Here is a 27820-nt window from a genome sequence, read left to right on the forward strand (position 1 = left end):
TCTCGTAAAGTTTATATCAGATGCAAGCGAATAGGTAAAAGTCTCAAAGTAACATAAAGAACAAAAGAAGGTATATTCATGTACAACTAAACATTGAAAGGCGTGCATTTTACAACCTAGTCCAAGTTTTAGAGTCATACCTAGAACTAAATGATTTGTAATGATTTTACTGCAACTCTATTCAGTCTTTTCATCGTGTAACCAAATGAAGAGGTCGTATTCAATAAGTTATTTGACTAAAACCGCGGTAAAAACGCCCCATTAAAGTTGATCATTACTGATAGGCGGACATTGTGCAAAATCCTCCTTGTAAGCAACAGAGGGACGTGGGGGGGGGGGGGGGGGGGGGGGGGGGGGGGGGGGGCGACTGGTGTGAGCGTTTCTCGGTGGGAGGGATTCTGCTGCAGGACCAAATCCAGGTGGTGTGCAAGGTCCAGAGGCTTTGCGGCAGCCTCTGAAGCGACGGTAGCACATCTCAGACACCTGATGAGCATCTTCTCTTAAAACAAGAGGACTGAACACCGGGATATACATCTTGCTCTGCATTAACACAGAGCTCTACAGTCATTAACAAGCAACAGCTTCCCGGAGTTGCAGAGATGGCAACACTGTCTCCTCGACGCAGGTGTTTCATTTTATTGTGTTTGGCAGCGATTCAGATTAGTCAGGCTGCCGTTCAGGTAAGAGTCATTTATTACTCGGTCCTTTTTCTAGTGGCTGGAATCTTGTGACAGAAGAGCTCCCTGTTCCCTGTGATTATCCTCCGCTTGGTTTCAAAGTTTTCATGTTTTAATGTTTTGATTATTCACAAAAGTCATTCTAACACGTTGCGTCGTCGGTTTAACTCCATAATCCCCTCTTCATCGAGGCGGTTCAATCTTTCTACAGCCAGCTTCTGCCACAGAACTTATGATCACAGCACGTAAATGTGATTTCTTGCTCCCTGTGCAAAGAATCCAAACTACCCATCCAAAGGACTGTTGTGACTGTACAAAACCCTCCAGACAATGCTGGAATTTATGGTATGCTCCACAGACAAATTGTTCCAATGGACATGTGATTAATAAAGCCTTCTGGAAGGATTAGAGGCGCCTTTTCTTCCTGGAGAATTTTCTAATGTTTGGAAAGCCTTTTGCCAAACTCACACCAATGTTATTTACAGCCTGTCGGTTTGGAGAATGCGTCTGTTGCCGTGTTGGATACACAAAGGAAGAACATTTTGGACATAGTATAGGTCCCAGTGACATCTGCCAGACAGATTTTGTCCAGCTGTGTGCCACTGGAAAGAGAAATGAGGGGTATAAGGACAGCAGGATGAAGATATTTGGCATCAGCTTAATGGAAACCAGGATTAAGCAAGTGAAATCAACCTGTGACACTAGTTTGTGGCATTATATGCATTGGTGTCACAGTGGGGTGTACTCTGCATGTTCTTTACTAAAAATTAATACTGGGTAACCCACCACTCCGTGTTCATTTGATGACATCATGTTCCCCTGCTGCACATTGATGTTTTTATTTCGCTGCTGGTGTTTTATGTTCTGTGAGCTAAAATGAGGTAACCTCTGCTTGGAAAGTGAGGGCACCCTGAATGTCCGGCTGCCCGGGCACATGTTTGTGTTTCTTAATGTCTTGAGTTCGTTCTTTAACGCTCATGCTCCCTCCACAGACGTGCATGGATAAGCACCAGGTGGTGGGAGTCCTCCGTCAGATGGAGAAGTTTCTGAAGGGCCAGGAGATGCGCTTCACCGAAGGCCTCAGGATCATGAAATCGAGGCTGGCAACGCTTCAGAACTCTGTCTCCAAGATGCCGCAGGCAGATCAATCAGCTGGTGGGTAATAGATTACACAGAAGCCCAGCACGAACGACAGGCCTCGGTCACAGCAGGCACATTTAAAAAGCTATTTCATTTGCTCAAGGTTGTCCAGGTATTAAGAGCATAGCAGTTATTATATATATAGATATATGTAGATATGCATATATGTATATTTACGTCTATACATACATGTGTGTGTATATATCTGTAACAATTTCTTTTGTTTATAATGATTAGCATTAAAGACATTTCTTAAAAATAATAAATAACATTTATCACCTTAGACATTTTAAGTTTCCAGCAAAGTCCATAACTCAAAGGAGGATATAGAAGAAGGAAGATGTTGTTCTGGGATATAATATTTCTCATCAAAGCCAGATAGAATGAATGTGAAATGACAGAACCACCTATTTAAAATAAAGCAGTGATATACACACTGGCCAGAATGAGCCGTTACTGACTCCTTTGGGGGAAATAAGAGCGGTTAAAGTCCATCAGACACTGGATTTAAAGTCTAATTAGGGATGACAACACTGATGATCTGTCCTGGACATGATCAGTCCCGACCCTGCACAATACATCTGAAGTATAATCTACCCTATTTTCACTTTCAGTGCTAATGTTATATAATGTTATTATGGTATGAATTATTCAAGCGCACAACTTTCCAGAACGCACAACACAGCATCAGCACTTGGCTGCTGTTGGGCTTCTATTGGCGTGTTGCTGTGTGACTGTAAATTAGGCTTTTCAACGCTCTTTTCCCTTGAAGATCTGCACTGCCCAGTGACACGTGTATATCCCCAGGCGGAGAATGCCAGAGGATGTTGGGAGGCTTACTCCACATGTGACTTGCATTTCTCTTATGCTCTCTTTCCCTCTCCTGCAGCTCCCACCACCTGCTCCCCTCTGGGAGCCCCAGCTTTTGGTACCAAATTTGGCTCCAAGCACTTTGTCGGACACGAGGTTCACTTCACTTGTTCCCAGGGTTACCATCTCGCCGGCTCCGCCACACGTGTTTGCCAGGAAAATGGCACCTGGAGTGGCACCAGTGCTGTTTGTAAAGGTGAGATATGATATTACATAGTTTAGAACCTACCCGACCCCAACCGAAGCATTACAAGCCCCAGGGTGTCATTGCATACACAACCACTAGGTGGTAACACGTCGCTGAGTACAGGCGGTGATTAGCTGCTTGGTCGTGCAACCTATGGGATTGTTTCTTGTTGAGGACGGTCTCCCTCAGGACTTTTTCTTCACACAAATGCACATTCACTGCCAAGTATGTTGGAATGGTCGGAAAGTTCCTGGTCTAATCGACTGTGGCTGCTCGTTATTCACTGTAGATAGCCGGAGTCCAAATGCCAGGCAGTCCCCGAAGCTCATCTGACCTTCTCGCACATACACTGATAACAGGTAAAGAAAAGAGCCATTCTTTAGAGCTGCTCGGCATACTGAATGAAGCCCTCGTTAAAATGGCATTAAATGTCACAGAACACAGAAAAACACCTGTACTGCATTCCACCGTGGGGTGCCTTCACCGCCCGGTTCCCGATTCTGATGAGCAGCAGTTGTTGGGCTACTGTAACCCCCCTCCTTCCTCGTCGCTCATGTTTCCCCGGATCTTTGAATGCACTCCCACTGGAAAGGGTTGGTCCACACATTACCTGTCTAATACCACAAAAGTATGCTAAGCATGCCGTTCAGAGTCCATTTAGCCTGTGCTGGTGGACCCAGACTTTCCAAGCAGGACCCTCTTTTGAACATTAGAGGGGCTGATGTTTATTGACATTCACAGCTAAAACAACTTGGGGAGGACTAACTCAGCACAGTATTATCCCTGTTCATCTGCTTCTAGCTCAGTGTAAATTTTAAAGTCTAAATTTAGTCGTGTTTGAAAAGCGGCTTTAAGCTTGCACAAAACCTTTAGAGTTATGAAGAGTTTAAAAATATCCCCCAGCGTGAAGTGGGTCTTTTCATGTTATAGGCCCGTGGTGGCCCCCGGGGGAAGTGAAGTGAACATGAAAAGCACTGGTTGTCGGTCAGTACGCTGTGGCCACGGCTCCGGAGATCCCAAACAACAGAAGCCGCTCGGCCGTTTGAACCTCCGCACGACTCTCAGAAGCCAGATTTGCTTTTCATCCACATGTTGCCACAAATAGACAGAACACACTTGAGAGTCATCCTGGAACGATAATCTCTTTACACAGCTCAAATGTACTGATACTGTGTTATACATTTACCGGTTGCCTCTCTGATCTCTCTGGACGGACACGCGAAAGATGGCGGCAGTGATTGTTCTGCTCTTCATCACCAGACATAAGCGAGTGCGCCAGCAATCCCTGCCAGAATGGAGGTACCTGTGTAGAAGGGGTTAATCAGTACAAGTGCACCTGCCCCCAGAGGTGGAGTGGATCTCACTGCCAGCACCAAACCCAGACAGGTCGGTATAACGCCATTCGGGTCTCGGTTTCGCTCGTTTGTCTGATCGTCTTAAATGTTGCTTATTCAACTGCTGGTGTTGGCGATGCAGCACCGCCCGAGTGGAGCGTCGTGAACGATCCGGCCTTCAGCCGGAGACCTCGCTGTGCCCAAGTGAACCAGGAGCAGCACTGCAGCTGCGACGCAGGCTTCCACATGAGCGGAACCTCCGACAGCAGCATCTGCCAGGGTGAGCGGCAGTTACATCACCGTCTCCGTGTGTGGCATCCCTCCGACAACCATCCCATGTGCCTGAAACAGGAATCTGTGGAGCCAGTCTGGGACAAACAACATAATCCTGTAACAAGCTGATTAGCATCCATTTGGGTCAGAGTTTGATTGCTCGGTTGCGTAACACTTTATGAGTTTTCCACCCGTATCTCCCGATGCCAACAAACGTATTTACATCCTTAACGTCTTCATCACACGCCCGTCGTCTGTGTCTTCTCAGACGTGAACGAGTGTGAGGTGTACCGGATGGACCAAGGTGGGAAGCTTTGTGCGCACGAGTGCGTGAACGTCCCGGGATCCTACCGCTGCTCCTGCCCCAGCGGCTACAAGTTGCTCCCCGACGGGCGGAGCTGCGAGGGTGAGTGACAAGATGGGGTAGAGGACAAAAGCTCATTCATGGGGTCCGAACAGTAGATCTGCCGGGGTATGTACTGGCAGAGAGGAATGTGATTGTGAAAGCGGAGGTTTTACCAGCAGAGAACCAGAGTGGAGCAGGCGGTGGGGGCGGCGGTGGTTTGGAGGGATTTGATAAAAGTGAAGGCTGCTTCTATCGTTTGAAAGGCAATCTCATATACATTCATCTGCTCTTTATAGATTTTACTCATCTTAATCATTCTCCATTCACATAGAGGTTCCAGAAATGTTGCTAGATGTCACCAAATCCTCCACGCTGAAATGGAACGGGATTGGTTTGCGTCCTGCACAGAACTGACAGAGTCCAGTTGAAAAACAGTGTTGTGACTCCCATCTATGGTCAAATGAGTTTCCTCAGAAAGGTGGCTGGGGTTCGCCTCACAGACTGTAGAGAGCAAGGAACCAGTTGAAGTGGTTGTGGGCGTTTGGTGAGGATGCATTCCAGACGTCTCCCTGGGACGAGGCTGTGGGCATAGACCCTGAGGCAGACCCAGGAAATGCTGGAGGGATTACGTTTACCATCCAGCCCTGGAACGCCTGGGTGTTCTACCAGAGGAACTGGGGGAGGAAGCAGGGCAGAAGATGGTCTAAGATCCCATTTAAGAATGCTGCCGCCATATCTCAGACCTGGATAGATCTGGTTCTAGCTTGGTTGGTATTGTCCACATACTGACTTTTTGTGTTATTACAAAACATTTCAAATTGAAATTGTTGACAAAAGTTCGGTTCAGTTAAGAGTCAAAGATTCAATAACTGAATATTTGATTCGAACAAATGTCATTTCATTTTACAAACCAAAAAAAAAACCCAAACTAAATTTTAAACATTTGCCTTCACAAGTGCAGCATATTAAACAATTTTTGTCCCCCTGAGTCAAATATGTTCCGGCGGTCATGAAAGTAACTGACTACAGGAACTTAATGATGGGTCTTTTTTTTACAATTACGTCCTGATATAAATGACACAGATACATAATCAAAGTAATCATCAGTAAAATACGCTAAACCATAGTAACAGCAGATCCTGCATGTGTGTCCTCTGTGAGTTGCACAGTTTCCATTGATGTCCCCAGCTTGGGTCTGTAATTAAACCCTCTGTGGCCTGGCGGCTCCTCTTCTTCGGCTGCCGGGCCAAACCCCAGCCCGGACCGGCTGAGCGCACCATCCCGCAAGCACGATGAGAGCGAACGCAACCTGAGAGCAGGGTCACGGAATACAGCAGCAGTCCTTGTCAGCCCTTCAGGGTGCAGCGATTGGTGACAAGCTTCGGGGTTCAGTGTGGCACCTTCGTGCCTTCAGAGGGGTCCGCCGTCCATATTTGATCTAGCGAAACGACTGACCTCACCTCGTCCCCAACAGAGGAGAAATATACGTGGCAACGCGTTCGTGGGAGACTAAACTGAGGGGGGAAAAGGATTTCGAATAATAAACACTTGGATCGCAGCACCCCGTGGTTGTGCCGGTGGTAACCAGGGAACAGGGAGGTCGTCTGGCAGGTCGCTCTGCCCGCTTGTCAGTCACACTCCACTGTTTTGTCTTCCAGATGTGGACGAGTGCTTGAGCCAGCAGCACAACTGTAGCCGCGGCAGCACTTGCATCAACACGGGCGGAGGCTTTCAGTGTGTCAGTCCGGAGTGTCCCCGTTCTCATGGCAACATCAGCTACGTCAAAACATCTCCTTTGTAAGTGGGCACGTGGCAGCGAGACCCTTCCTTCTCCAGCCTGGGGTCAGCGTAGCACTGCTGGGGAAGAAATAAACCAGGTTCAATTCTGACACGTTCTAACAGAAACAAGTCTTTCCAACGGCCATCAGCACGTTAACTCACACAAATCAGAGGCACTAATTAGCTTCTGGCACTCATTTTGGTTTGTGAGTGAACTAGAGGAAGAGAAACATAAAAAGTTTGATTATGACCATGTACTGGAGTGTGAACAAGAGGTGAGAAACTAAAGTTACGTCAGTAAAATGTGTCGAGGAAAGTTTTACATCTGCCCGAGCGATCCGTCTGAGCCGCGCCGGGAAAATAATATTCGTCACGGTGATGGAAACAGCGTGAAACTCACACTGCCGCCACAGTTTAGTCCTGCTGCAGCGGTGTGTGGCAGATTATTACAGCCAATCTGGCTCAAGTTTAGACAAAGCAGTATGATGTAAAGAATCTGGCACCACAGTCTGGTTAGTCAGGGTTCCTCTGCCAAACAGCCTGGGATGCAGCAATAAATAAGATTATGGTTTTTCCAGGACTCGTGACTAAAGTCCAAAATCATGCTTAGCAGATATTAATTGGATCATTTTACGTATTCATTTTACTGGGTTTAATATCTGTTTTGCTTTCTTGGCCAGGAAGTGCCTGCAAAAGACATTTTTAATGTCAATCTGCTTTTTCCTAGTAAAAAAAAGTCATAAAATACTATAATATTATTTTTCCATCTTTATTCCTGGACCTTAAACCAGGTGAAATCGGGCCCCAGGACAAAGATAAATCTTTGGGCAGACAAGAGTAAAATGAACGAGATGTTACTGTATTCATCCGAAGCAGGACTTCAAGTTTCGCCGTGCGAGAAGCTGAACAAAGCGCACAGATGCCAGCGTGCAAATCCACTCCATTTTTGGTTTGTTCCACAGTGCAGCGCTGCGAGGAAATAACTGCCCGCAGCTGCAAGAAATTAGGACAAATTGCAGATGATGGCGAGGCAGTTTTAGAGAGATCTCAGATATTAAAGCTCGCATTGTATTAGATCGTGAAAATACACTTTCTTTCTTTTTTTTTTAATTTTAAACCAGGAAGCCATGATTGGAAATTGCAGCTGCAAGCTTGTGTCTGCATGTATGTAAATACTTGAGGGCACTGACCTGCTGATGTTTGTCTTTTGCCACTGAAAAAACTGCTGCAAACAAGGATTCAGAAGATTATACAGCAGATTATTGATATAATAATTGGGTCTTTACAATGATTAGTATGCTTACCGTGGTTCTGTATCCCACAATGTGTGTGTGTGTGTGTGTGTGTGTGTGTCCGTCCTGCAGTCAGTGTGAGAGGAACCCCTGCCCCATGGACAGCCGCTCCTGCCACCTGGCTCCTAAGACCATGTCCTTCCACTACCTGTCCCTGCCGTCCAACCTCAAGACCCCCGCCACGCTCTTCCGCATGGCGACCGCCGCCGCCCCGGGACGCACGGGGCCGGACAGCCTGCGTTTCGGGATAGTGGGGGGGAACTCCAGAGGCATCTTCGTTATGCAGCGTTCAGACAGGCAGACCGGCGAGCTGATACTGGTCCAGCCTCTGCGCGGACCCCAGGAGGTCAGCGTGGATGTGGACATGTCCGAGTACAGCGAGCGCACCTTTCAGGCCAAGCACGTGGCGCGGGTGCACGTTCTCGTTTCATCTTATAACTTCTGAGGGGTTGGAAGCCCGCGCAGGTTTTAGCTCTATTGAGTAGAAGAGGGAGCATTTTTGTTTGTTTGTTTGTTTAGAGGATAACTTATGAAATTCCTTTAAAATTCAATGAATATATCGTGAAAGAAACTGGCCAAACTTACTAGACGTATGAGCTTTGACGGATGATTGAATATGAAGAAAAGCGACTACACGAAAGATAATGAGGAGTTTGAAGTTTCCCCTTTGTGATTTGTGCTTTATTTTATATTGATCTGTGTAGCTCCGGTAGTTCTGCTTTACAATGATAAATTAGTCACATTAATTAGTGCTCCTGTTGTTTCTAATTTATTGGAAATGTTGTTTTTGATGCTACCTGTTTCTCTTTGTTTTTTGGACTGGTTCATTCATTGCTTTAAACATCATTTATTATTGGAAGGGAGGTTTTTTCTTAACGAGACGCGGCGCTGTAAATAGGAATGTTTCCTCTTTTTTCTCATATTTTTTGTCACAAAGGAACTGTTTCATATTTTTAAATGATTTGGCATGCTTGCCTCAGCACTCGAACCGTTTTCCCCTGGAATGTCTCTGCATAACCGTCAAAAATAAACTCAGCATTTCAGAATTCCTTAGAGCCACCTCATTTGATCAAGATATTAAACATTGTCTGATTCCTTTCATCATATTTGTAACTTTTAACGACCGAAATTCAAACCAACAGGCAGCTGATTAATAAAAACCCTTGTATGACTTCATCACAAGAAACTGTTGTCATGTCAAAGAGAAAAACTTCTTTTTGGGAGAAAGAGGAGACTAATCTTCACCACATGTGTCCTTTGAACGTCCTGTAGGTCTCCATCCAGGGATTTACATTTCAATAAAAAAAAGAGGCCGAAGTGCTTCCAGAGGGAACGGCTGATACGAATCAAAACACCAGTTCTGAAAGAGAACTGGAGACGTGTTAAACCCAGAAGAGCTCAGCTTCAGCTCACACGTGTCATCATCCAGAGGCAGAAGGAGATGGTATTTAAGACCCAACGAGCCACAGAGGCCAGAAAATATCAATTTAGTTACTTTAATGAGGTGTTTGCTCAAGGTCAACTCCAGCGGTCACCCCTGCTCCTTGTGCGTTGTTCTGCACAAAATACTGTAAAACCATGGTAGCGAGCAGAGCTCCCTCCTAAACCACGCCGTCACACCTCACATTTGTGTTCCCGCCCCTCGCCGCTGCACCGTTTGTGTGTTGGGTGTTTTGTCCATCCCCTGGAGGAGCATTCAATAAAGCCCCTGGTCACGTGCACTTTTCCTTGGATTCCTGAAATTCCTGTAAAACATCACTGACGTGTGACTGTTGTGAGAGCAAAACAGGAAGCAGGAATGTTTCTAATGGACAGTAATAACAACTATTGAGGATCTGTGCTAAACTATTGTTGTTGTTTTGTAGGATTCTCGTATATGAACCTGTTGAACACATTAACACTTGTGCTTCTTTGATATGGTGAATTTGCATTACAGCTCATATTATACAAGGTATTGAGTCAACTTCTGTTCATTTGTTTATGTTTGGCTGGTTTTAATGGAGTTTAATGTTGTCTTGGAGCAGAGTTTCCAGCCTATTAAGGGCTAACTCTGTTTATTTTTATCAATTGGGCTCCAACCAAGAAGAATTTATTGTCATTATCTTCATCTTCTTTAAACCAGCCCGTCCATTTGAACTGGGTCCCATTTTCCTGTCATTGACATATTTAAAGCTTAAAATACATCAAACAATCTTCAATAAATATTTTTATTACGAAATTAATATTGAAAATTACAGAAAACAAATTATCTTCAAACTTTAATATTCCTGACAAGGAAGTGAGAAAAACTGCTGGTGAAAACAGTTTAACCCCTAAAATAATGTTACCACACCAGCAGGAAATAACTGAAACCTTTTACCATCATAAACACAATTATTCCAGTTTCCACCCCCTCAAAAAACCCCAGAATAAAAAAACAAAGCCATAAAGTGATCATTTTTGTGCTTATGACAACCACACGACAGACACGCAAACGTCAACACAAACACAGCGTCTGCACTCTAAACACACGTTAAAAAAAAAATCAACACTTCTCCGCGAGATGATTAACGCCATTAAAGTGTCTGCAAATACTTGAACTCTCCGGTTTAAGTCATAAAGAAGGCAAACAAATAAGCTGTGTAGTTAGTTTACACACCGTGACGCTGCTCAGGTTCCAGATTCGTACAAAACACTTAAGGAATAATCGGGAGTAAATATCGGTGGGAAAAGGGAAATTATAAGTACACTTGTGCCGAATAAACTCCGCAAAAAATGGATGATATAGACAAATAGAGGGGAAAAACCACACACACATGGAAAACTGAAAATATATAAATATCTTTAAGAAACGGTTGTCGTTATTTGTCATCATCAGAATTCCAACTCTAAAGACACTGAATTATTTCAACCTGACGTTTCCACCGACGTTGCATGAGCGGAAAGATACGCAGGAGGCCCTTGTCCTCACCTGTCCAGGAAGACACATTTACGGGACAAACAGAAATAAATTAACAGAAAACATTAAATGAAACATTCTCTTTGGAAATAAAGACTCAGCACAGGGAATTCAAAGAAGTGAGGAGTCTGTTGGCCAGTTTTCCTCTGGTTGTTCCGTGGTTCTGGACCAAATGAAGTCAGATTGTCCTGAACGGCGGCTGCGTGCCGTCCAGCCAGGTGCCGCCTGTTTGGAGGACAGACCCTAAAAACCCAACAGCTGACTCCACATTCTGCAGACGGGCGCGCTCCGACCACATCCGCCGGGAACTGGACGCGTTCCGCTTCACTCCAGCTTCGACATCTCGTATCTGGTCGTCATGATTTCCTAAAAAAAAAAATAAAGGGAAGAACACGATTCTTACTAAAAAGGAAAAAAGGTACTCATCTTGAGTACACCTACAGTATTTGTCTTCACCACTAATTTAATCTGTCATAAAGATGTGTGAAATTTCATTTTTCCTGTTATTATTAAATTAGAACAAACCACAATCTCTGGCTAAATTTCAATCTAGTGGAACTAAATAAGTCTTTAAATGGAGAATATGAGACTTTTAAAGTAGTATTATGTTGCCAACACTCCCTCACACCCGAAATATCCATAGATCTGGAAATATTTCGATGCATGGAGGTCATTTGTTGTGTCCTGTCCTCCGTACCTCATCTGAATCCAGCAACACTGGCAGCGCTCTGCAGCGAGAAACAGAGAGGAGAATCACACCTGAAACATCTGGAAAGACAACAGTGAACTCGATACGATGCTTACACATCGGTCAGGGCGCTGGGAATGTTATCCTCCACCCACTTCAAATCTTCATCCTGGACGAGGAGGATGATAAAAATGGATGTAAAGAGGGAAATGCTGCCATCTACTGCACAGAATCACACGTGAGCAGCAGAATTAGAGCTTCAGTGGGAACATGAGGGAGATACTGACTGCTTTTGTGTCCGTGGGCTTGACTGTGCCGTTCGTCTCACCCTTACTTGCTCTCAACTTCATGCCTTCAGCTGCCAAAAAAACACGAATGAAAGTTGGAATTTTAGCGCGATCAAGGAGGGAAGAAACGCGCCAAACGTTACCGTACAGAAGTTCGCAGAAGCGTTGAATTCCTCGATCTCCTCGTCATCAGAGTCGTCGATAAGAGGAGTGAAAGCATACCTGTGTAGAATACACGGATTAATGAAAGGAACGCGTTTGTGTATTGGCCCATTGAAGAACTTCTCACCTTTGGTTGTTTGCAGATGGTCGCCATAAAAACATTATGATGAGCAGAACGACGGAGAACAAAAACCTCCAGAAAGCATCTTCCACCCACAGCTCCATCCAGTCCTTTAAAACAAGATTGTGCTGGGTCATCCAATTAATCCCTCAGTGTTCCGAGTCAGAATATTTACAGCAAGTGCACTCACGGACTGGCAATCTGCAAGTCTGAACTTCTTTGTTCTCCAGACCATGAAAATGATGGAAGCTGAGGAAGAAAAAGCAGACATTTCTCGGTCCTCTCCTTTGTCTAATGCCACAACAGATTGTACGAAGAATGTACTTACCAATGACAGCAAATATTAGCGTGTTAGTAAAGTGTCTGTACAGAGACAGCTTGACAGGGTTTCTTCTTAACTTCAGAGTTTTGATGGTCTGCGCCAGGCTGACGAAAATGTTTGGCACAGTCAAGGCAAAAAGGGTAACGGCTGCGCCAGATAAACTAACCGCTCGTGTGAGGTTAAAAGGTGTGAGCTAGATGCAGACTCTAGTTTAGCTCGTGTAAAGGTGGGGAGGGCAGAGCGGCACCACACAGGGAAAAGACCGTTGGTGCACAAAAGGATATCCACCAGCATAAAGAAGAGTCAAGCAGAGCCAGAGGAATGCTGGCCAGCAGGGCCAAGTCAGAGTCTTTAGCCTACAGTAGAGGATGAAGCAGGACCACAGGGAACAGGGAGAGTGGAGAAGGTGTGGGGGAGACAGCGAGAGAAAGGATGAGCCAGCAAAATACAGAAGCGACACCCACAAAGTAAAAAGAAGGAAAAGCAGCGTAAGAAGATTGATAACCAAAGGGGCTCGGTAACTAACGGACGGCTGGAGTGCCGCTGCTATTCGTACTGCTGAGATGTACAGGAAGGATATGAACCAGATGATGCAGGAGTCAAATACAGCCAGAACTATTTCTGTAATGAGGACGGGGCCGTTGTCTTGACCCTTTTTTGGCCCCATGAAAATACAAAAATGCACGGTCAATTTTACAACCTGCAAAGCAAAACCTCAAACTTGGGGCTGAACTCACCCCGGTAATCCTCAGGACGCCTTCGATACTGGCAAAGACGAAGTAGAGGATGCCCAGCCCCACGACTCTGTGCATCACCGTCCCCAGTCGAGGCCTAAAACCAACACAGCACAAAGAAGCTGAAGCCTGGTGGTTGATTTCGCACCTTAGCAGTAAAATAAAAGGGTCTTTGCAATCACACACAGATTTACGTACTTGATGATTCCGTAGCCGAGACTGACAATGATGACCAGCAGTCGAGCCAAAGTTCTCTTGAGAGCAGAGACCAGCTCGGCGAAGATCAACAGGCCTGGGGCTAAAAGGGGAGAGAACCCAGAAGAAGGTGTTTATTTAAAATGAAAATGGCCGAACGCTAAAGCACACAGCCAAAAAGTGCCAGAGAAAAAGCCAAAAATGGTTTTTGTATTGAAAAGTTGTCACTATCCGACACTCACAAGCAGAGCCGACGGCATTGGTGTTTTCATATTCGGCACAGAAGACGGCCATCTCCACCATCCCCAGGAAAATCACCCCCGCTATCCAGAACTGGATGCGCAGCAGATCCTTCCAGTAGCACGCAGACCAGATAAACCAGAGCAGGCCGTACAGGATGTACACTATGCACATCACCATATAGAACTACCAACAGGCAGCAAACCGTTAGTCAATAAAGGCTCTGGTCATTCAAAAGTAGAAGCTCCAGCTAAAGACACGAGCTTTCGTAAAGTTAATAGCTAGTTACAAGTTTAATACTGTCTACTTACGATCATGAGAGGCCATTCTGTGACAGAGATGAAGCCGTGGCTGCCCTTCATCACCACTTTCACTGGGAAGACAGAAAACAGTTACATTATAACACCTTCACCCAATCAGCTATTTTCATGGTTTTCATGAAAAAAACAAAACAGCAGGAGGCCTTAAAATGGCTTAAATGTAGTCTTAGAGCTGTTTCTAATAGAAACATTTCCTCCCTTTTCCTGATCCCCCTACTCCCGTTTTAAAGTCACCTAGAACACTTTGAGAATGCTCCTGTGTCACACCTGTGCCACACCTGCAGCTTCAACAAAGCTCAAGTAACATGAAATACAAACATGTTAGCATGGTCAAAGGCGTTTATAGGTAAAAGTCTTTATCTGTAACGTGTTCCTCTCTGCTCCTCACACGCACACACCCACAAAATGCACGTGATCGCAACATTTCACCTCTTAAATACCAGTTGGCGTCTGGTTTACTGGACAAAATCTTGACGACCAGTAGGTAAGGTCCATCTTTCCAAGTGGTGGCTATGACATTTTCCTTGATGCTGAGGCTGCTGTTCTGTGCGGAGCTGCTGCTGCTGTCGTCGTACTCCTCGGTCATCCACACGCTGTCCGTTTCATCCTACAAGCAATCCGCAATCATAATTAAAGACCTTCCATTTGTTTCTTTTTTTGAGAACTGTTCAGTCGATTAAATCTCTTGTTTAATAGGACATTTTAATTAAAATTCCTATATAATTTTTTTAGGTTTAGGTTAGGTTTTTGCTTTTCTTACCTGCACTTTCCCTTCACTTGGTGGACTAACTGTCCGTGGAACTGCCTTGGCTTTCTGAGGAACAGAGATGTTTATTTCAATGCTATTAAGAGATAATTAATGGCACTACAGACAAACCAATGCAAAACAAGCACCTACTCTGAGCATGGGAAAGGCGAGCAGTGTGCTGCTGCATGTTAAATGGCTGTGTTTGTGCTCGATGTACTCTCCTTGTCCGAGGGGATTCGGGTCCAGACTCATCCCACGACTCAGAGGTGTGTACTCGTACATTTCCTGCGGGAGGGTCACATCGCCACACTAAATCACAATCACATCTAGGCAGGCACACAATCCACCCACCTCCGTGACGTTCTGCAGCGTGTTTACCTCAATATTGTGGAATTCGTTGTGGCATGGGTAGTACTTTAAATACCAGTGAATGGTGAAAGTGATTTTCTCAGGGCAGGAAAAAGCCACGACTGAAAGGACACATGAAGGACTGTGAACAGGACGTTTCAAAAAGAGGCAGCTTCTTCCTCCTAACATGTTATGGGCACATGTCTGAGTCTTACCTTCCAAATCAATGTCAGTATCTTTGTACATTGATTTCCTTAAAAGCAAAGGTCTTGTGGTCTGTAAAACAGAAAGTAAAGTCCATGAGCTGGACATTAATACACAACACCAATACAAACCTGTGAAATTTAGACCTACAACACCAACATCAACACAACTGGTTCCAGAAGGACAAGTACAAGAGGATACCTCTCAGTATCTCCATAATTTATGAGGTTCTCCTTGCTTAAGTCTCCTAAACAAGATCAAGCATTTTCCAGCTAATTGTCATAAAGCAAACTATATTTGTTTAGTTCTCGAAAGCTGATGCAGCATTTCCAATGCGTGCATCTAAATTGGTTTGTGCAACCTGCAGTGTAGGCTAGAACACAATATCAGTGTTAGAACTTTTAGCTAAAACTGGAGAAATGTAATTTTCTGTGAGTTTGTGAGCAACATTTGTCTGTGAGCTCAGTTAGCTCGCTCGTAGCCAGCGCAAAGCTAGCCACCATCGAAAACCCTTCCTGTTTTCCCGTCACACATGTATGGAAATACAACGGGAATACAGGGAAAATGACTGTGGATTTGGGCGTTAATAGACTACATTACACTGCGACAACAGCCACAAAAAGAAGCGAAAGAGCTAATTCGGCTAACAGGGTTACCAATCCGCCGCTACAGTTATCCACCAGCATTCTTTTTATTAAGGTACTCACATTTACAACGGTAATTTTCCAAAGTCCTGTCTCTGGTGCTGCAATAACCACCTCCATGGCATTGACGAAAACTAATAAAAGACATGACCATGAATAAAAAACTCCTCTGTTTGGGCAGGTCCACGTCCTCATCATATCTGCGGTAGCAGCCATGTTGGTTGTCTGCTACAATTCCTTCCGACGGGTACCTGAACGCACCAGAAAGATGCGTTCAGGCGCCCGTCCGGACGAGAACTGAGAAGCTTCAGCATTGTTTTTTTAAAAAAAATGTTTTTTAAAGCTTACATCTTATTTCTATACACCAAAATTGATTGAAGTCTAAACCAAACGTAATGTTTGTGGGCTCAAATTGTATTTCCTGCAAAACATCACTGCTCATAATTAACATGATTATGATGATAAATTATAGGACGTTAGCTTTCCAGAAAACAAAAAAAGAAGTAAGAAAATCACAAATGCACGAAATCATGAAGAAATTATTTATTCACCAGTTTAAAAATGTTTTGCCTATTTCAATATTTACAAAACAGCACAAAATTCAAAACAATTTCACAGATCAGTGTATCTCAAGCTTATAAAAAATGTGCAGGAACACACCTGATGCTGACGGAATTGGACATGCTGAACACGGATATGAACAGTGGGCTGGCATATCACGCATCTACCGCTGCAATAACACCACAACAAGTCCAACTCAAGGTGCTCCCAGTGCAATGAGGCATTTATAGTCCTAAACGGGGCAACTCTGATGCGCTTGTACCGATCACAACAGCAGGAACGCAGTGTCGCTTGAGCTGTGATATACAGCTGGAACATCTGTAATTGCGCTTCCACCTGCTTCACTGAAAGCTGATAAAAGAGGAGTGTCCACGGACTGAGGTCTCAGGGAGCGATCAGAGTTGATCACAACCACGTAACGGCCATTCTCCTCTTCCTCCTCCTCCATTCTCTCGTGGACGTCTGCGGTCACCACCGAGTTTTCCGCCGCCTGTCGGCTGCAGCACGGCGACGAGTTGAGCAAAGGCCCTTCTGCAGGAGGCATTTCTCCATCGGGGTCTTCATCGAGGAAGCTGGTGTTAATATAAATGATGTCGTCTTTGCTGCAGGCCTCCGGGAGCTTCTCTGCCAACTTCTCCAACATTTCTCGCAGTTGTGGAAACGACGGTCGTTCCGATGGGTCTGGTCTCCAGCAGCTGCTCATGATCTCGTAGCTACACGCGCGTAGATAAACAAAGGGGAATCAAAACACGTTTTAGGTACCACAATCAAGCACCTGGTTTCAAAAAGTCGCTGTGTTTCGATTAAAAATCTGTTGTGTATCTGCCGTAACTCGACACTCACATCTGGTCCAAACACCCTGCTGGCTGCTTCAGCCGATGCCCAGCGAGAAGGTAGTCATAGATTTCATGGTTCTGGATTCCCGGGTACGGGGTCATGCCCTGTGTGGCGATCTCCCACATGGTAACCCCAAACGCCCACTGCGTGACACAAGACTGACGTCAGCTTCATTCCAAAAAAGGATCAGCGTTTTATCGGTACTCACCACGTCACTCTTTACGGTAAAAACTCTGTCGGCGAGACTCTCCACTGCGATCCATTTCACTGGCATTTTGGCAATCCTGCCTTGCCGGTAATAATCTCCGCTGTAGATCTTTTTAGACAATCCAAAGTCTGCAACGCAGACCGTCATATCATCACGGAGCCTGTTCCAAAAAAGCTCAGTCAGACAAATCGCTCTTCACTTTGAGGTAGGAACCAAATATGTGCCTTTAAACCCCACATGCAGTTGCGAGCTGCCAGGTCGCGGTGCAGAAAGTGGCGCCCGCTGAGATACTCCATGCCCAACGCAATGTCAATCATGAACTTCAGAAGCGTCTGAGTGGGCAAGAACTAAGGGAAAAAAGATGTGTGTTCATTTGGAGTGTTGTGCCTGTAACAGAGTGTGTTTCTGTGTGAATGATCGTACCACTGGACTCTCTCCCAGGCGTGACCTCAGCAGGAAACTGTGTAGGTCTCCGTATTTCATGAAAGGCAGGATGACCATGGGCCTTGGGAAACGTTCTGATTCCACTTCTAAACACACCCCTGAAGGGAACGAGTCAGCAAATGCAATCAAGGCATCGATTTGGAAGAAAGTAAGAAATTAGTGTACTCGGAAACAAACAGCCCTACCGAGGAGCCCGATGACATTAGGGTGGTTGAAGTCTTTCATGCACGCCGCCTCGTTCAGGAACTCTTCGATCTCTCTTTGAGAGAAGCTATCCACTAAAAATGAGAAACAAGCTAAATATAAATGGATTTCATACACCAGAAGTGAGCACCGGCTGGTTTTAATTCCAAAAATCTCACATTTCATCGTCTTCACTGCAACTTTTTCGGACGTTCCCTCTGCTTGCCTCAAACGTCCCTCCACCACAGAGCCAAATTCCCCTTTTAAAATCAAAATCCACAGTTATCGGGTGTTGCTTTGTGCAGCATTTCTGTGTTGAACTACATCAATGATGTTGCAGATCCCGTGCACCCACCTTCTCCGAGGACCTTTCCGATGGAGAGCAGGCTCCTTGCGACCATAACGTCCTGCAGCTTTGCTTTGAGTTCCTCGCTAATCCCAAGGTTTGCAACTGCAGACAAAACATATTTGAGTTTCTGTCATTAACACCAAAAATGTTTGTTTGTGATAATTTCTCAGCCGTATTCAAGGACCTACGCGAGACTCCAACAGCTGGCCGGTTGTAGCTCCTCCTCGGTTTGTATTCGACGATAGGCGGTAACTTTTCTGCACCTCCGAATATTCGCCTGCAGGGGGAGACAGAGATCAAGAGAAAAGAGGAAAACAAAGGAGCTCGTCAGTACAGGGGCCTCCTAACAGCTGGATGATGCAGCTGAAGCGAGGGGCCCTCACAAGTAAGCAACATATGTGTGTGACACATTATTTTGCACATCCTGCCAGGCAAGGCTGAGTCACAATGAGCCATAATGAGAAACACAGGATAAATAATACAGCTGTTGGCTGCCCATCTCTCCTGCTGTTGAGTTATTACTTGCCTCAGGTGCAGACTGGGGTGAATAAGAGGAAGCAAATGCAGTTTGCAGAGTCACATGACTGAGTGAACTATTACACAGATATCATTACAGAAGAAGCAGAGCATCACATTTGTTTATGATTTTACAGCAATTTAACAACTCACCTGAGTCACCTACAACATCTGCGATAAGACAGTTACACTTACAGCAGGGTTGGACATAAAATCACAAGAAAAATAGCTCTGCCTACCAGAAGAAGGAGGTAGGATTCCTTTTGTGCATGAAGACAGCCCCAAAGAGGAGTATCATCAGAAGACAGATGCCACAGACCACACCGAGAACGATGTAGAGAGAGTCCGGAACACCGGCCTCAGGACTGGACGTCGGGGACGAGGCGGATTCTGAAGGAACCAGGAGCAAGTTTTAAAAACAGCAACCAGCAGCAAGAAGTGCACTCTTCATTGAACTGTAACAGCCAGTTGGAGCAATGCAGCTGTGCACACTGCTGTTTTAGAGCGAGTTAATAAAGATTTAGACCTGCGCTCCATCATCACCCCTAGAAAACATCTGCTGTTACTGTGGCTTCTCAGCGTGACAGTCAGATATTGTATTATGCCGTGAAATGTTCAGCAATGTGAATGAATAATAAGATTTCTATAAGAGTGCTGCACAAAGAATAAATGAAAGAAAAATCAAACATTAAATCACAGCCTAAATTGATGTGACATAATATAAAAGAAATTTCAAATGTAAACATAAAAACATAATACGAATTAACTACTGTCAATCAAAGTTACAAGGAGGCATCTTTGCACCAAAGTTTTGCTCTAAAACATGCAGGAAAAAAGATGGTTTTTGCTTTTTGAAATGTATCTCTGGTTCTGAAAGAAAAGACGTACTGGAAATGCCCGAAGGGGCGTATATCATAGTTAAAACAAGAGAAATTATAGTAAAAGAAATACATTTATATTGCAGACAGAAGCTTATGGCACTACAAAGAGTTTTAAGGGTGCACTGGTGGGGGAGGATTATCTCACCCTCAGTAACGCTGTGGTGTTACCCAATGCCAGTCAATATTCAGCTAAAGTAGCCGTGCCTGCTAATTAGCTGGTGGTGTAAAGTTCAGCCAAGTTTGAAGTGATTTGACAATTTATTCTCAGTGGCTCATAATTACGTAGCATCTTTCACGTCCGATATTCTCTGAATCGGGACAAATATGGTGAATTTGATGGGGTTTTTTATCTGTATTTACAAGGCTGTAATTTAGCTGCAGTAATTGGGCAGAATCATCTTGGCTCAATTATAAAGATCCCACATGATAAGATGGGGAGATAACTGGTCAGAGGCTTACTGTTCTCTGGCACGAACAGCAGCACTCGCGGGCTGACCATGCCGCTCCCCGCCTGCGTGCACGCGGCCACCTCCACGCTGTAGGTCGAGTTGAATTCCTGCACTTCAACAAACGCCACGGTGGTGTTCGTGTGGACCTTTCTAGCCTGTGCCACAAAAACAAATAAGACTTCAACATTTATCATCGACTTTACGGGCGAGCCATCTTTTACATTTGTCCTGCTTTTCAGATAAGCTCACCACACCCATTTCTTACCCTCTCTCACAATAACAAGCTTTTCTTTCACTTTGTTTTTTTAAAAAGCAGACCATCGAAATCTGAAACTGTCCTGGTAATTCCAAGGACTTTCAGATTGTAGATTGCCACAAATACTGAAACTGCAAAAAAGGGAAGGAGCGCAACTTTCTGGATATGCTCGTGTTCTGCAACGGGAGGGAGGGAACATGTGACAGACGCAGTTTCACAACACGGCGCTGCAGCATCTGGAGTTCCTCAGCTTCACCACTGCGGTGGCAGCCCATGATTAATGCCCTGTCGGGTCTGTGGACCCAAACAGAGGGTATCACGTGTTCCGTGTCCCTTCTGGGCTGGACGGATCAGGCTCATCACTCCTCACCTCGGCCATATTCATCAGCGGTTTATAAAAGGGATTAAATGTGCTGTCGTTGTGCACGCTTCCAGTCACCGCTGTAGCAAAGCCTTTGTCTGCCGTGACATCATCGACTTTCTCTCTGACACATAAGAATATTCTGTTCTTGGGCACATCCTGTTGTATTTGTTCTCCGTTTACTCCGCAATGACTCAAGGCCGGCAAAGAAAACACTGCGTCAGCTTCTCTTAAAGTCGGCACAGAAGGACAGGAAGCACTCTTGTCCTATAGTGCACTAATGCGGGACAGAGAGAAGGCAGACCACGCACAGACAGCACCGGGGGGTGATGCACAGGAGACTGGGGTGAAACAGACACTTCTCTTCCCTTTTGGAGAGGAGTGGAAAGAGCGCTGCTGGTGGTGAATAACGGGGGCGCTGACCTCTGCTTGGGGAGGTCATTTAAAGGGAAGAGCACAGACTGACCACTGGGGTTATTTGTTATGAGGCATCATACACGAGTCACTGTGATAGCCAGTTTTGAAATGTTTAAAATCCCAATAATTACTTATTGTCTGTGCGAAGAGCACATAAATCCATACAATGTGGCGCCTGTGCGTTACTGTTATTGTTTTAAGTCCGTTTCCACATCTGCATAGAATTGCTCTCAATGATTTGCTGAATAAAGACTTTTGATCTGGAAGAAGCTTTAAAAAAATACCTTGCTGCCTATAAAGTTCGTACAATTTTACTTCTTCTTTTAAGTGCTATTTAGCAACATCAGTAATCACCTTTGACCCAGTCAATAAGGTTCTGAGGTGATGAACGCTTTTTTAAGACAAATTAAACTGTCTTGATCATTTCATAAAAAATATTTTATTCCAACTTTATGACTGTCACCATAGCAGCGAGGATATTGTGACTTTAAAAGTGTTATGAGTAAATGAGTATTCACAATAAAAGGGTTATTGGGGCAAAACATGCTCACTCTGGTCATGAGAGGACCGTGTCTGACGATGACATCATATCCACGCAAGATTCCATTGATCTTATCATCTGGAGGAGGTTTCCAAGTGATCAACAGCCAGGACTCATTCAGCTGGACCGTGACATTTCGAGGAAACACTGACGGCACTGGGAAGCACAAGAAACAAAGGAAACAATGGGAGTGAGATCCAGAAACGCACCGTATACGCAGCCACATAGAGAAAGCAACGCCGCGTTTCCATTGAAATCTTTATTTACAGCTATGCGTGCGCCCACTTCCGAGCTCGGTGGAAACTGGCCAGCTAAACAATCCCCTACGGTGAAGGAAGGAAGGAAATTTAGAGGAGCCCCACCCCTCAAATGTTTTTTCAGAGTTTCCTATGTGACCTTTCAGGAGGGGAAAAAAATGTGGAGCTCAAGTGGATGCGACATTTTTGTGACGAGGTCGCGCGGTGAGTAACGCATATTCCTGTTTTTGCTACCCGAAGCTTGAAAACCCCTCCGAATCAAAGCTGCCGGTTTAAGTTCTGAGATCCAAACATCCTGAGGGTGAGGCCAACAACAGTCACACACCTCCCTCTGTGGTGTCGCCCTGGATCCACGTGGTGACGGGAGACGCTCCCACTTCGTTGCTACAGGACACGCTGATGTTGTACCGGGTCACAGCCTGCAGCCCGGGGACTTCAGAGTGGAACGGCGGCGCTGTGACGTTGATCACCCGAGTCATCCTCACCTCTCCTTCCCTCCGACTCACCTCTTTGACCTTGGATCGATCAGAAAACCGGTAAAGACCAATGCGTTGGCCAGCGGGGGGAGGGGGGGGGGGGGGGGGGGGGGGCACGTGTGCACAGGGACGAGGCTCACCCTGATGTGACACTTTGTTATTGGTGAGAAACCGTCGTGTCCGGGGCTCCAGCTCAACATCAGCTTACTGGACTGTCTCTCTGTGACAGTGAGACCCGTGACTGGGCTGGGAGGTGCTGCAAAGCACCATGGAAGCTCTTGTTAACATCTTAAAGAGCGTTGGAATGCACGATGGCTCCCAGAAGGTGCAGACTTACCTTTGATGTTGATGTTTGCCTCTCTGGAGGTGGTGACCCCCTTCTTATTGTGAGCCTCGCAGCTGAACTGAGTGTACTTGTCCACGCCTGCAAAAGACACGTTGGAAAAGACAGAGTAGCACTTTCACTGCAGTGTAAGTTTAAAGAAAACACTCCTCGAGGTCAAATCTGTGCTAAATATTTGGACAATGTGCAGTTATCTTTCAATGCTGGGACACGATGACACATTTGAGAGGAAAATAATAGATTTTTTTCCTCTGTGCCAAATGTAAATCTGAGGAAAAAAGTGCCATGTCAGCCTGGAGAGAGAGAGAGAGAGAGAAAGAGGTAGTCTAAATATGGCTGACGTCTTTATTATACCTCAAAGATCCACCACATGGGGCCATCCACAGTGCAAAGGTTCTCCAATGTAAAAGACTAACAATGGCTTTTACAGTGTCAGACTGGATGTTAGGCCTGGACTGCTGCTAGAGAATGTCCCTTTTGTTCGCTGTTTTGCACTGCCTCCGTGTCCGAAACACTTCCACAAAGCATCCTCTGAAGAATGACTAGAACAAAAGTTGCATATTGTTGTATTATCTGCAGAACAACCAACCAAAATGAAGAGAAGCTGACGGGCGCTTTACTTCCCACTGCAAAGTAAGACCTCGCCAAACGAGGGTCGAGTTTAAAACAGTAATTACGGTTTGGTTCGCCAGGAAAAAAGTTGTAAAGCGTTCTCATGGATCAGAACTAATGTACGAGCTCTGTGGGAAGCGCACACATGCGCATTCCTCGCCAAACTGTGGAAATGTAACCACCGCATACCTCACTTCAAACTAGCAAACAGATGGTCAGACGGTGGAAGCGAGCCGGGCAACCAAACGAAGCTGGTCATTATTATATAATTTAATACACTTCTGAGAGATTCAAGGAGGAAGTGCGTGTTTACCCGAAATTCTCAAGATGACACTCGTGATAGGTGTCTTCTAGTTGCAGGAATGGGGAAATGACCAGCTCAAAAAGTTGCATTTCCTCTGCGACTATATTTGGAATATGGATCACAACACACACAAACAAAACCCAAAAGTGTGGTTAGATAAATTGCAGGCTGAAATTCCACATGCAGCTGCCAGAGGCTTTCTGCGCTGCTCCTCCGTTTTTACAAAAACTCAAGTGTTCATTGTGGTCAAAAGTCTTTTCAACTGTTTGTCCAACGTTTATATGATGTGCGGGTGTAAAAATAGGTAAATAACTGTTGTGTGTTTGCATATTTGGTCCTGCACACTTTCTGCTGCTTCTGTCTGTGCCCTGCTAAACAGTGGGCCGTCCCATGAAAGAGGTCTTTGTCCGCGGGACCAGCCCCCGAACACACTGCCTGCGCAGCACCCCCACCCCCACCCCACCCCCACCCTCGCCCCTTTACTGGCCCGGCCTTTGCACACGCTGGACCACAGCTGCAGCTCAAGCTTCGGCCGGTTCAGCTTCAATCGGCATCGCCGCAGCGGGAGAGATTAGCCTGCGGAGTGCTGGAAATGAAGGGGTAGAGCGCCCAGAAGAGGAAGCTTATGTTTTAATAACAAACGAGTGTAGGTAGCAGGCAGGAAGGGGAGAGTCCATGTTTGGAATGCAATTTCATGCAATTTTCCTTCCAAATATAGTGTTCAACCAAGACTGGCCTTGATTAAATATAATATTCCTTATTATTATATGAAATATTTTAATTTCCTTTGCCCTAAAACCCTTCTTTAATATAGATCAGGTGGGGCGTTGACTGATTGAGAGGGTTTGGTTCCGGGATTCCGGACTTTCCAAGAAAAAACTGTAATTTGTCAAACATGCAATAAAATATTGGAATTGTGTGTTATGCTGTGTTTTAAAGCAACAAATTTCCAAACATAAGCAGCAGCAGATTAGCTTCCCATTAGATGGACAAACATAGCCATGATTGAAGTAGCTGGTTAGCTTAGCATTAGCATTCCCTGAAAGTCTATGAAAACTGAGTTAGTTGTACTTAGTTGTACGGAGTCACCTCGGCCTGGCAGTGAGGCCACATGGACACCTTTTTGGTCTTAGAAAGTCAACCTATGTGCCCAAAACGACTGGGTTAATTATTTATTGCCTTTATTGCCTCATTGACATCAGTAAATCTGCTCAATAACCTGCGGGCCTGCGTCCAACCTGACTTTAACCTCTTCGTGCTTTCACCTGCCTCAGCGCATGTGGTGCATCTGCGTGGTCACATGTGAACGCCGGTCAGCTCTGCGTCAGGAGGCCCCCCTCCAGCGGGGGACGCGGACGATAAATGTCATCGCAGAGTAAGCAGAGCGCAGATGCTGAGACAGCAGAGACGATTCAGAACAAAAACCAGCCAACACGTCCCTCTGGCTTTGCCACCATTCAGAGCCACTGTGGTTCCTTAATGTGATGATCAAGCAAAACTGACGTCCATCAGGCCAATACAACAACAGCTCACGCTTGTCGGAGGCTTCTTGTAAAAAGAAACTTGGGCCAACTTCTAGGACCATAAAAAAATCGACCATTATCCAATTACTGGCGTTATCTGATTATTCCAGTGACAGTGTAAACAGCATAATTTGATATTCTTTATCAGATATTACTCAGTACTCCTCAGTACTGCGGACTGTCTTTGATTCTTTCATCTCTTTATCTTACGTTTACATGTTGCAGGTCTTTAAGTGTGTGTTACACGAGACTAGCGCACACAGGAAGTGTGAGCCTCTGCACGTGCACGTGTGTGCACGTGTGTGCACTTTAGCAGAAATCTGGTAAATGAGCCGAAAACCACACGTTGTCATTTCTGACCTCCCCTGAAGGCTGCTTTCTGTCTCCGTTGGGTTTCTATCCATGTTACAGTAGAACCACATGTATTAGACAGCTCGGTTCAGACAACAGAACGCCATCTCATCAGTCACCATAGCGACCGGCGGCGTCCGCTTTTACACGTACCATCACAGATATTACAGATCACTGATTCCCACCTGACACCGAGAAGCTGCTGGGAGAGTTGTGGTAGTCACTGTTGGCCAGCCCGTCCCGAAGCCAGCGGATCTGAACGGGGTCGGGAGGTCCGACCGCCTCGCAGGTCAGCGTGAAGGGAGCGCTTCTCGTCACGTTCTGATCCTCCGGTTGACGGATGAAGGTCGGCAGACCTGCGGGTTCACCACAGTTGAGGAAAATGCAGAATTCCCAAGATGCTGGAATCAGACCTGGACCTGACCTTCTACCTCCAGGACGATGGGCTGGGACTCCACCAGTCTCTTGTCGATGGTCAGTCTGCAGCGGTACTCCCCAGCGTCCGCCTGCTGCACTTGGCTAATGCTGCAAAACACGGAGACCCCTCGTCAGCCGTCAGCCTGCAGCGTGTTCCTGGCGTGTGGGCTGCATACCTGAGCTCTGACAGCTGGGTTACCACCCCGTTTGTGACCGTCTGGAGGTCCTTGATCGCCACCTGTATGTTCCCTGCCAGGTCTTGGCCGTCTTTCACCCAGGCGATGATGGGCTCCAGTCTGTCGTTGGGGATGTCGATGGAGCAGTTGAACTTGGCTTCGTGGCCCTCGGACAGCTGGACGACCCCCACGGTGGGTTTGAAGTGCAGCTGACCGAGCTGCTCCGGGGTCAGGGAGACACTCGGGCCATGGGCTGGCATCACAACAGGCTCGGGGGGATGATAGGACGAACTCTTCGGAGGCTGAGCTGCAATTTAGACACATTTCAAAAAAAAAAAAAAAAAAAAACTCTTTCAGGGTCATTGCAGGGCCATATGTGAGCATTTTGGTTTCCAAGAAATATGAATCCATAAAGGTCTCGTGAAGAGTCAACTGCACTGTTGACAGCAACCAGAAAATGTTTTGCTTCTCATCCCAAAGGCATAAACTAATGCATGAAAACTTATATTCAGCCCTTTCATGCCGACCTTTAAGGTTTAAACTGAACTTTAAAGATGACTAAAAGCATCATTAAAAGGAAAACAATGGAAAGAGAAAAGATTACACAGCAGATAGTTCCATCATCCACTGTATGACCCGAAGAATTCAGCCAACAACAGTGACCAGCAGTTCATACTTGCTCCCGAGAGTTTTCCACATGTGACGGACCTGAAGCAGCAGGACTCACCGATGGCCGGACGCAGCGCGATCACGGCACAAAGCAAAAGAGCGGACCAGCTTGGAGGCGAGTTCTTCTCCATGATGGAACGTGGGCTCGTTATTTCCCTGCCCAGGGAGCCGCATCCACAACTTCTAGTTGAGCCTTGAATCGAGTCTGCGGGGCGCAACTCTTTAGTGGCCCCCGACCACCGACATGACCCGACTGGAATGATCTGAATGCGCGATACAAGCGTGAGGGTTTGTTGACCCAAGGAGAGAGAGAGAGAGAGAGCGAGAGAGAGAGCGAGAGAGAGAGAGAGCGAGAGAGAGAGAGTTAGAGTTTACCCGACGTCACCGGACACGCTCCTGAAGGCGGAGCTGGGGGGGCAAGGTGCGCCAAAACACCGAAAACATTACAGCTGTGGAATGTCAATGCTATTTATGATTTTTCCATGTGTTTATTTTGCATTTTAAACACATTATGACCATCATCTCTATGGTCCTATGGCATAGGCGGGTATTTCTTTAGGTTTAAGGAAATATGTGACCGAGTGATAAGATTTGGATGACAGACAACAAAGCATCTTGGTGTAATGATATCGATATGATGTCGGCTGTTTCATTTTATTTTTTCTTTGCGTTATCTGCAAGGTCAGCGTGTTAAAACAATACACATCAGTGAGTTTTATGACATTTATCGGTTCGTTTCAGATCTGAAAAGCGTGAATATTTCACCTTAGAAACCAGTAGAAAGCTACTGTATCATCCCTAGTGATGTGAGAATGAATCAGGTCAGTGTTTTCGGAGGTT

At 45.7% G+C, this 27820-nt stretch overlaps 3 protein-coding genes and 1 long non-coding RNA gene across 7 annotated transcripts; 1 reads left to right on the forward strand and 3 right to left on the reverse strand.

The window, feature by feature from the left end:
- The first annotated feature begins 404 nt into the window (after positions 1-404).
- fbln7 (fibulin 7) lies at positions 405-9095 on the forward strand. The gene is made up of 8 exons (XM_003964102.3): positions 405-680; positions 1670-1832; positions 2707-2883; positions 4135-4260; positions 4351-4488; positions 4750-4887; positions 6486-6624; positions 7971-9095. Exons 1-8 carry the CDS (start codon positions 600-602, stop codon positions 8341-8343), a joined length of 1335 nt encoding a protein of 444 aa, XP_003964151.2. The 5' UTR covers positions 405-599; the 3' UTR covers positions 8344-9095.
- Positions 6552-7577, reverse strand: LOC105416384 (uncharacterized). 2 transcript variants are annotated; one of them, XR_003888286.1, is made up of 3 exons: positions 7465-7577; positions 6769-6821; positions 6552-6681 (listed from the first exon to the last, which is right to left on the reverse strand). It is a non-coding gene; the product is annotated as an uncharacterized lncRNA (long non-coding RNA). The 2 variants fall into 2 exon arrangements; XR_964524.2 differs by having other exon boundaries at positions 6583-6684.
- A 996-nt stretch (positions 9096-10091) lies between the features above and the next one.
- Positions 10092-16079, reverse strand: tmem87b (transmembrane protein 87B). Of its 3 annotated transcripts, XM_029835479.1 has the most exons (20): positions 15913-16079; positions 15217-15277; positions 15032-15123; positions 14804-14938; positions 14666-14719; positions 14335-14512; positions 13897-13958; positions 13588-13771; positions 13349-13448; positions 13154-13247; positions 12943-13068; positions 12701-12772; positions 12423-12531; positions 12285-12343; positions 12101-12204; positions 11960-12033; positions 11812-11882; positions 11641-11693; positions 11534-11564; positions 10092-11202 (listed from the first exon to the last, which is right to left on the reverse strand). In XM_029835479.1, exons 1-20 carry the CDS (start codon positions 16063-16065, stop codon positions 11161-11163), a joined length of 1854 nt encoding a protein of 617 aa, XP_029691339.1. In that variant the 5' UTR covers positions 16066-16079; the 3' UTR covers positions 10092-11160. The 3 variants fall into 3 exon arrangements, with proteins under 3 accessions (XP_029691339.1, XP_029691340.1, XP_011601758.1); XM_029835480.1 differs by lacking the exon at positions 12943-13068; XM_011603456.2 differs by lacking the exon at positions 12701-12772 and having other exon boundaries at positions 12997-13068.
- Positions 16080-16377: 298 nt separating this feature from the next.
- On the reverse strand, positions 16378-27258 carry mertka (c-mer proto-oncogene tyrosine kinase a). The gene is made up of 19 exons (XM_003964209.3): positions 27039-27258; positions 26312-26618; positions 26143-26243; positions 25904-26074; positions 22923-23009; positions 22726-22841; positions 22435-22624; positions 21863-22008; positions 20288-20432; positions 19187-19337; positions 18620-18708; positions 18438-18533; positions 18262-18342; positions 18085-18177; positions 17879-17997; positions 17693-17802; positions 17456-17615; positions 17254-17390; positions 16378-17123 (listed from the first exon to the last, which is right to left on the reverse strand). The coding sequence occupies exons 1-19, from the start codon at positions 27109-27111 to the stop codon at positions 16676-16678; spliced, it is 2820 nt and encodes a 939-aa protein (XP_003964258.2). The 5' UTR covers positions 27112-27258; the 3' UTR covers positions 16378-16675.
- Between the last annotated feature and the right edge of the window lie 562 nt (positions 27259-27820).

Source organism: Takifugu rubripes, chromosome 4 (genome assembly GCF_901000725.2).
Source record: "Takifugu rubripes chromosome 4, fTakRub1.2, whole genome shotgun sequence".
Lineage (NCBI taxonomy): Eukaryota > Metazoa > Chordata > Actinopteri > Tetraodontiformes > Tetraodontidae > Takifugu > Takifugu rubripes.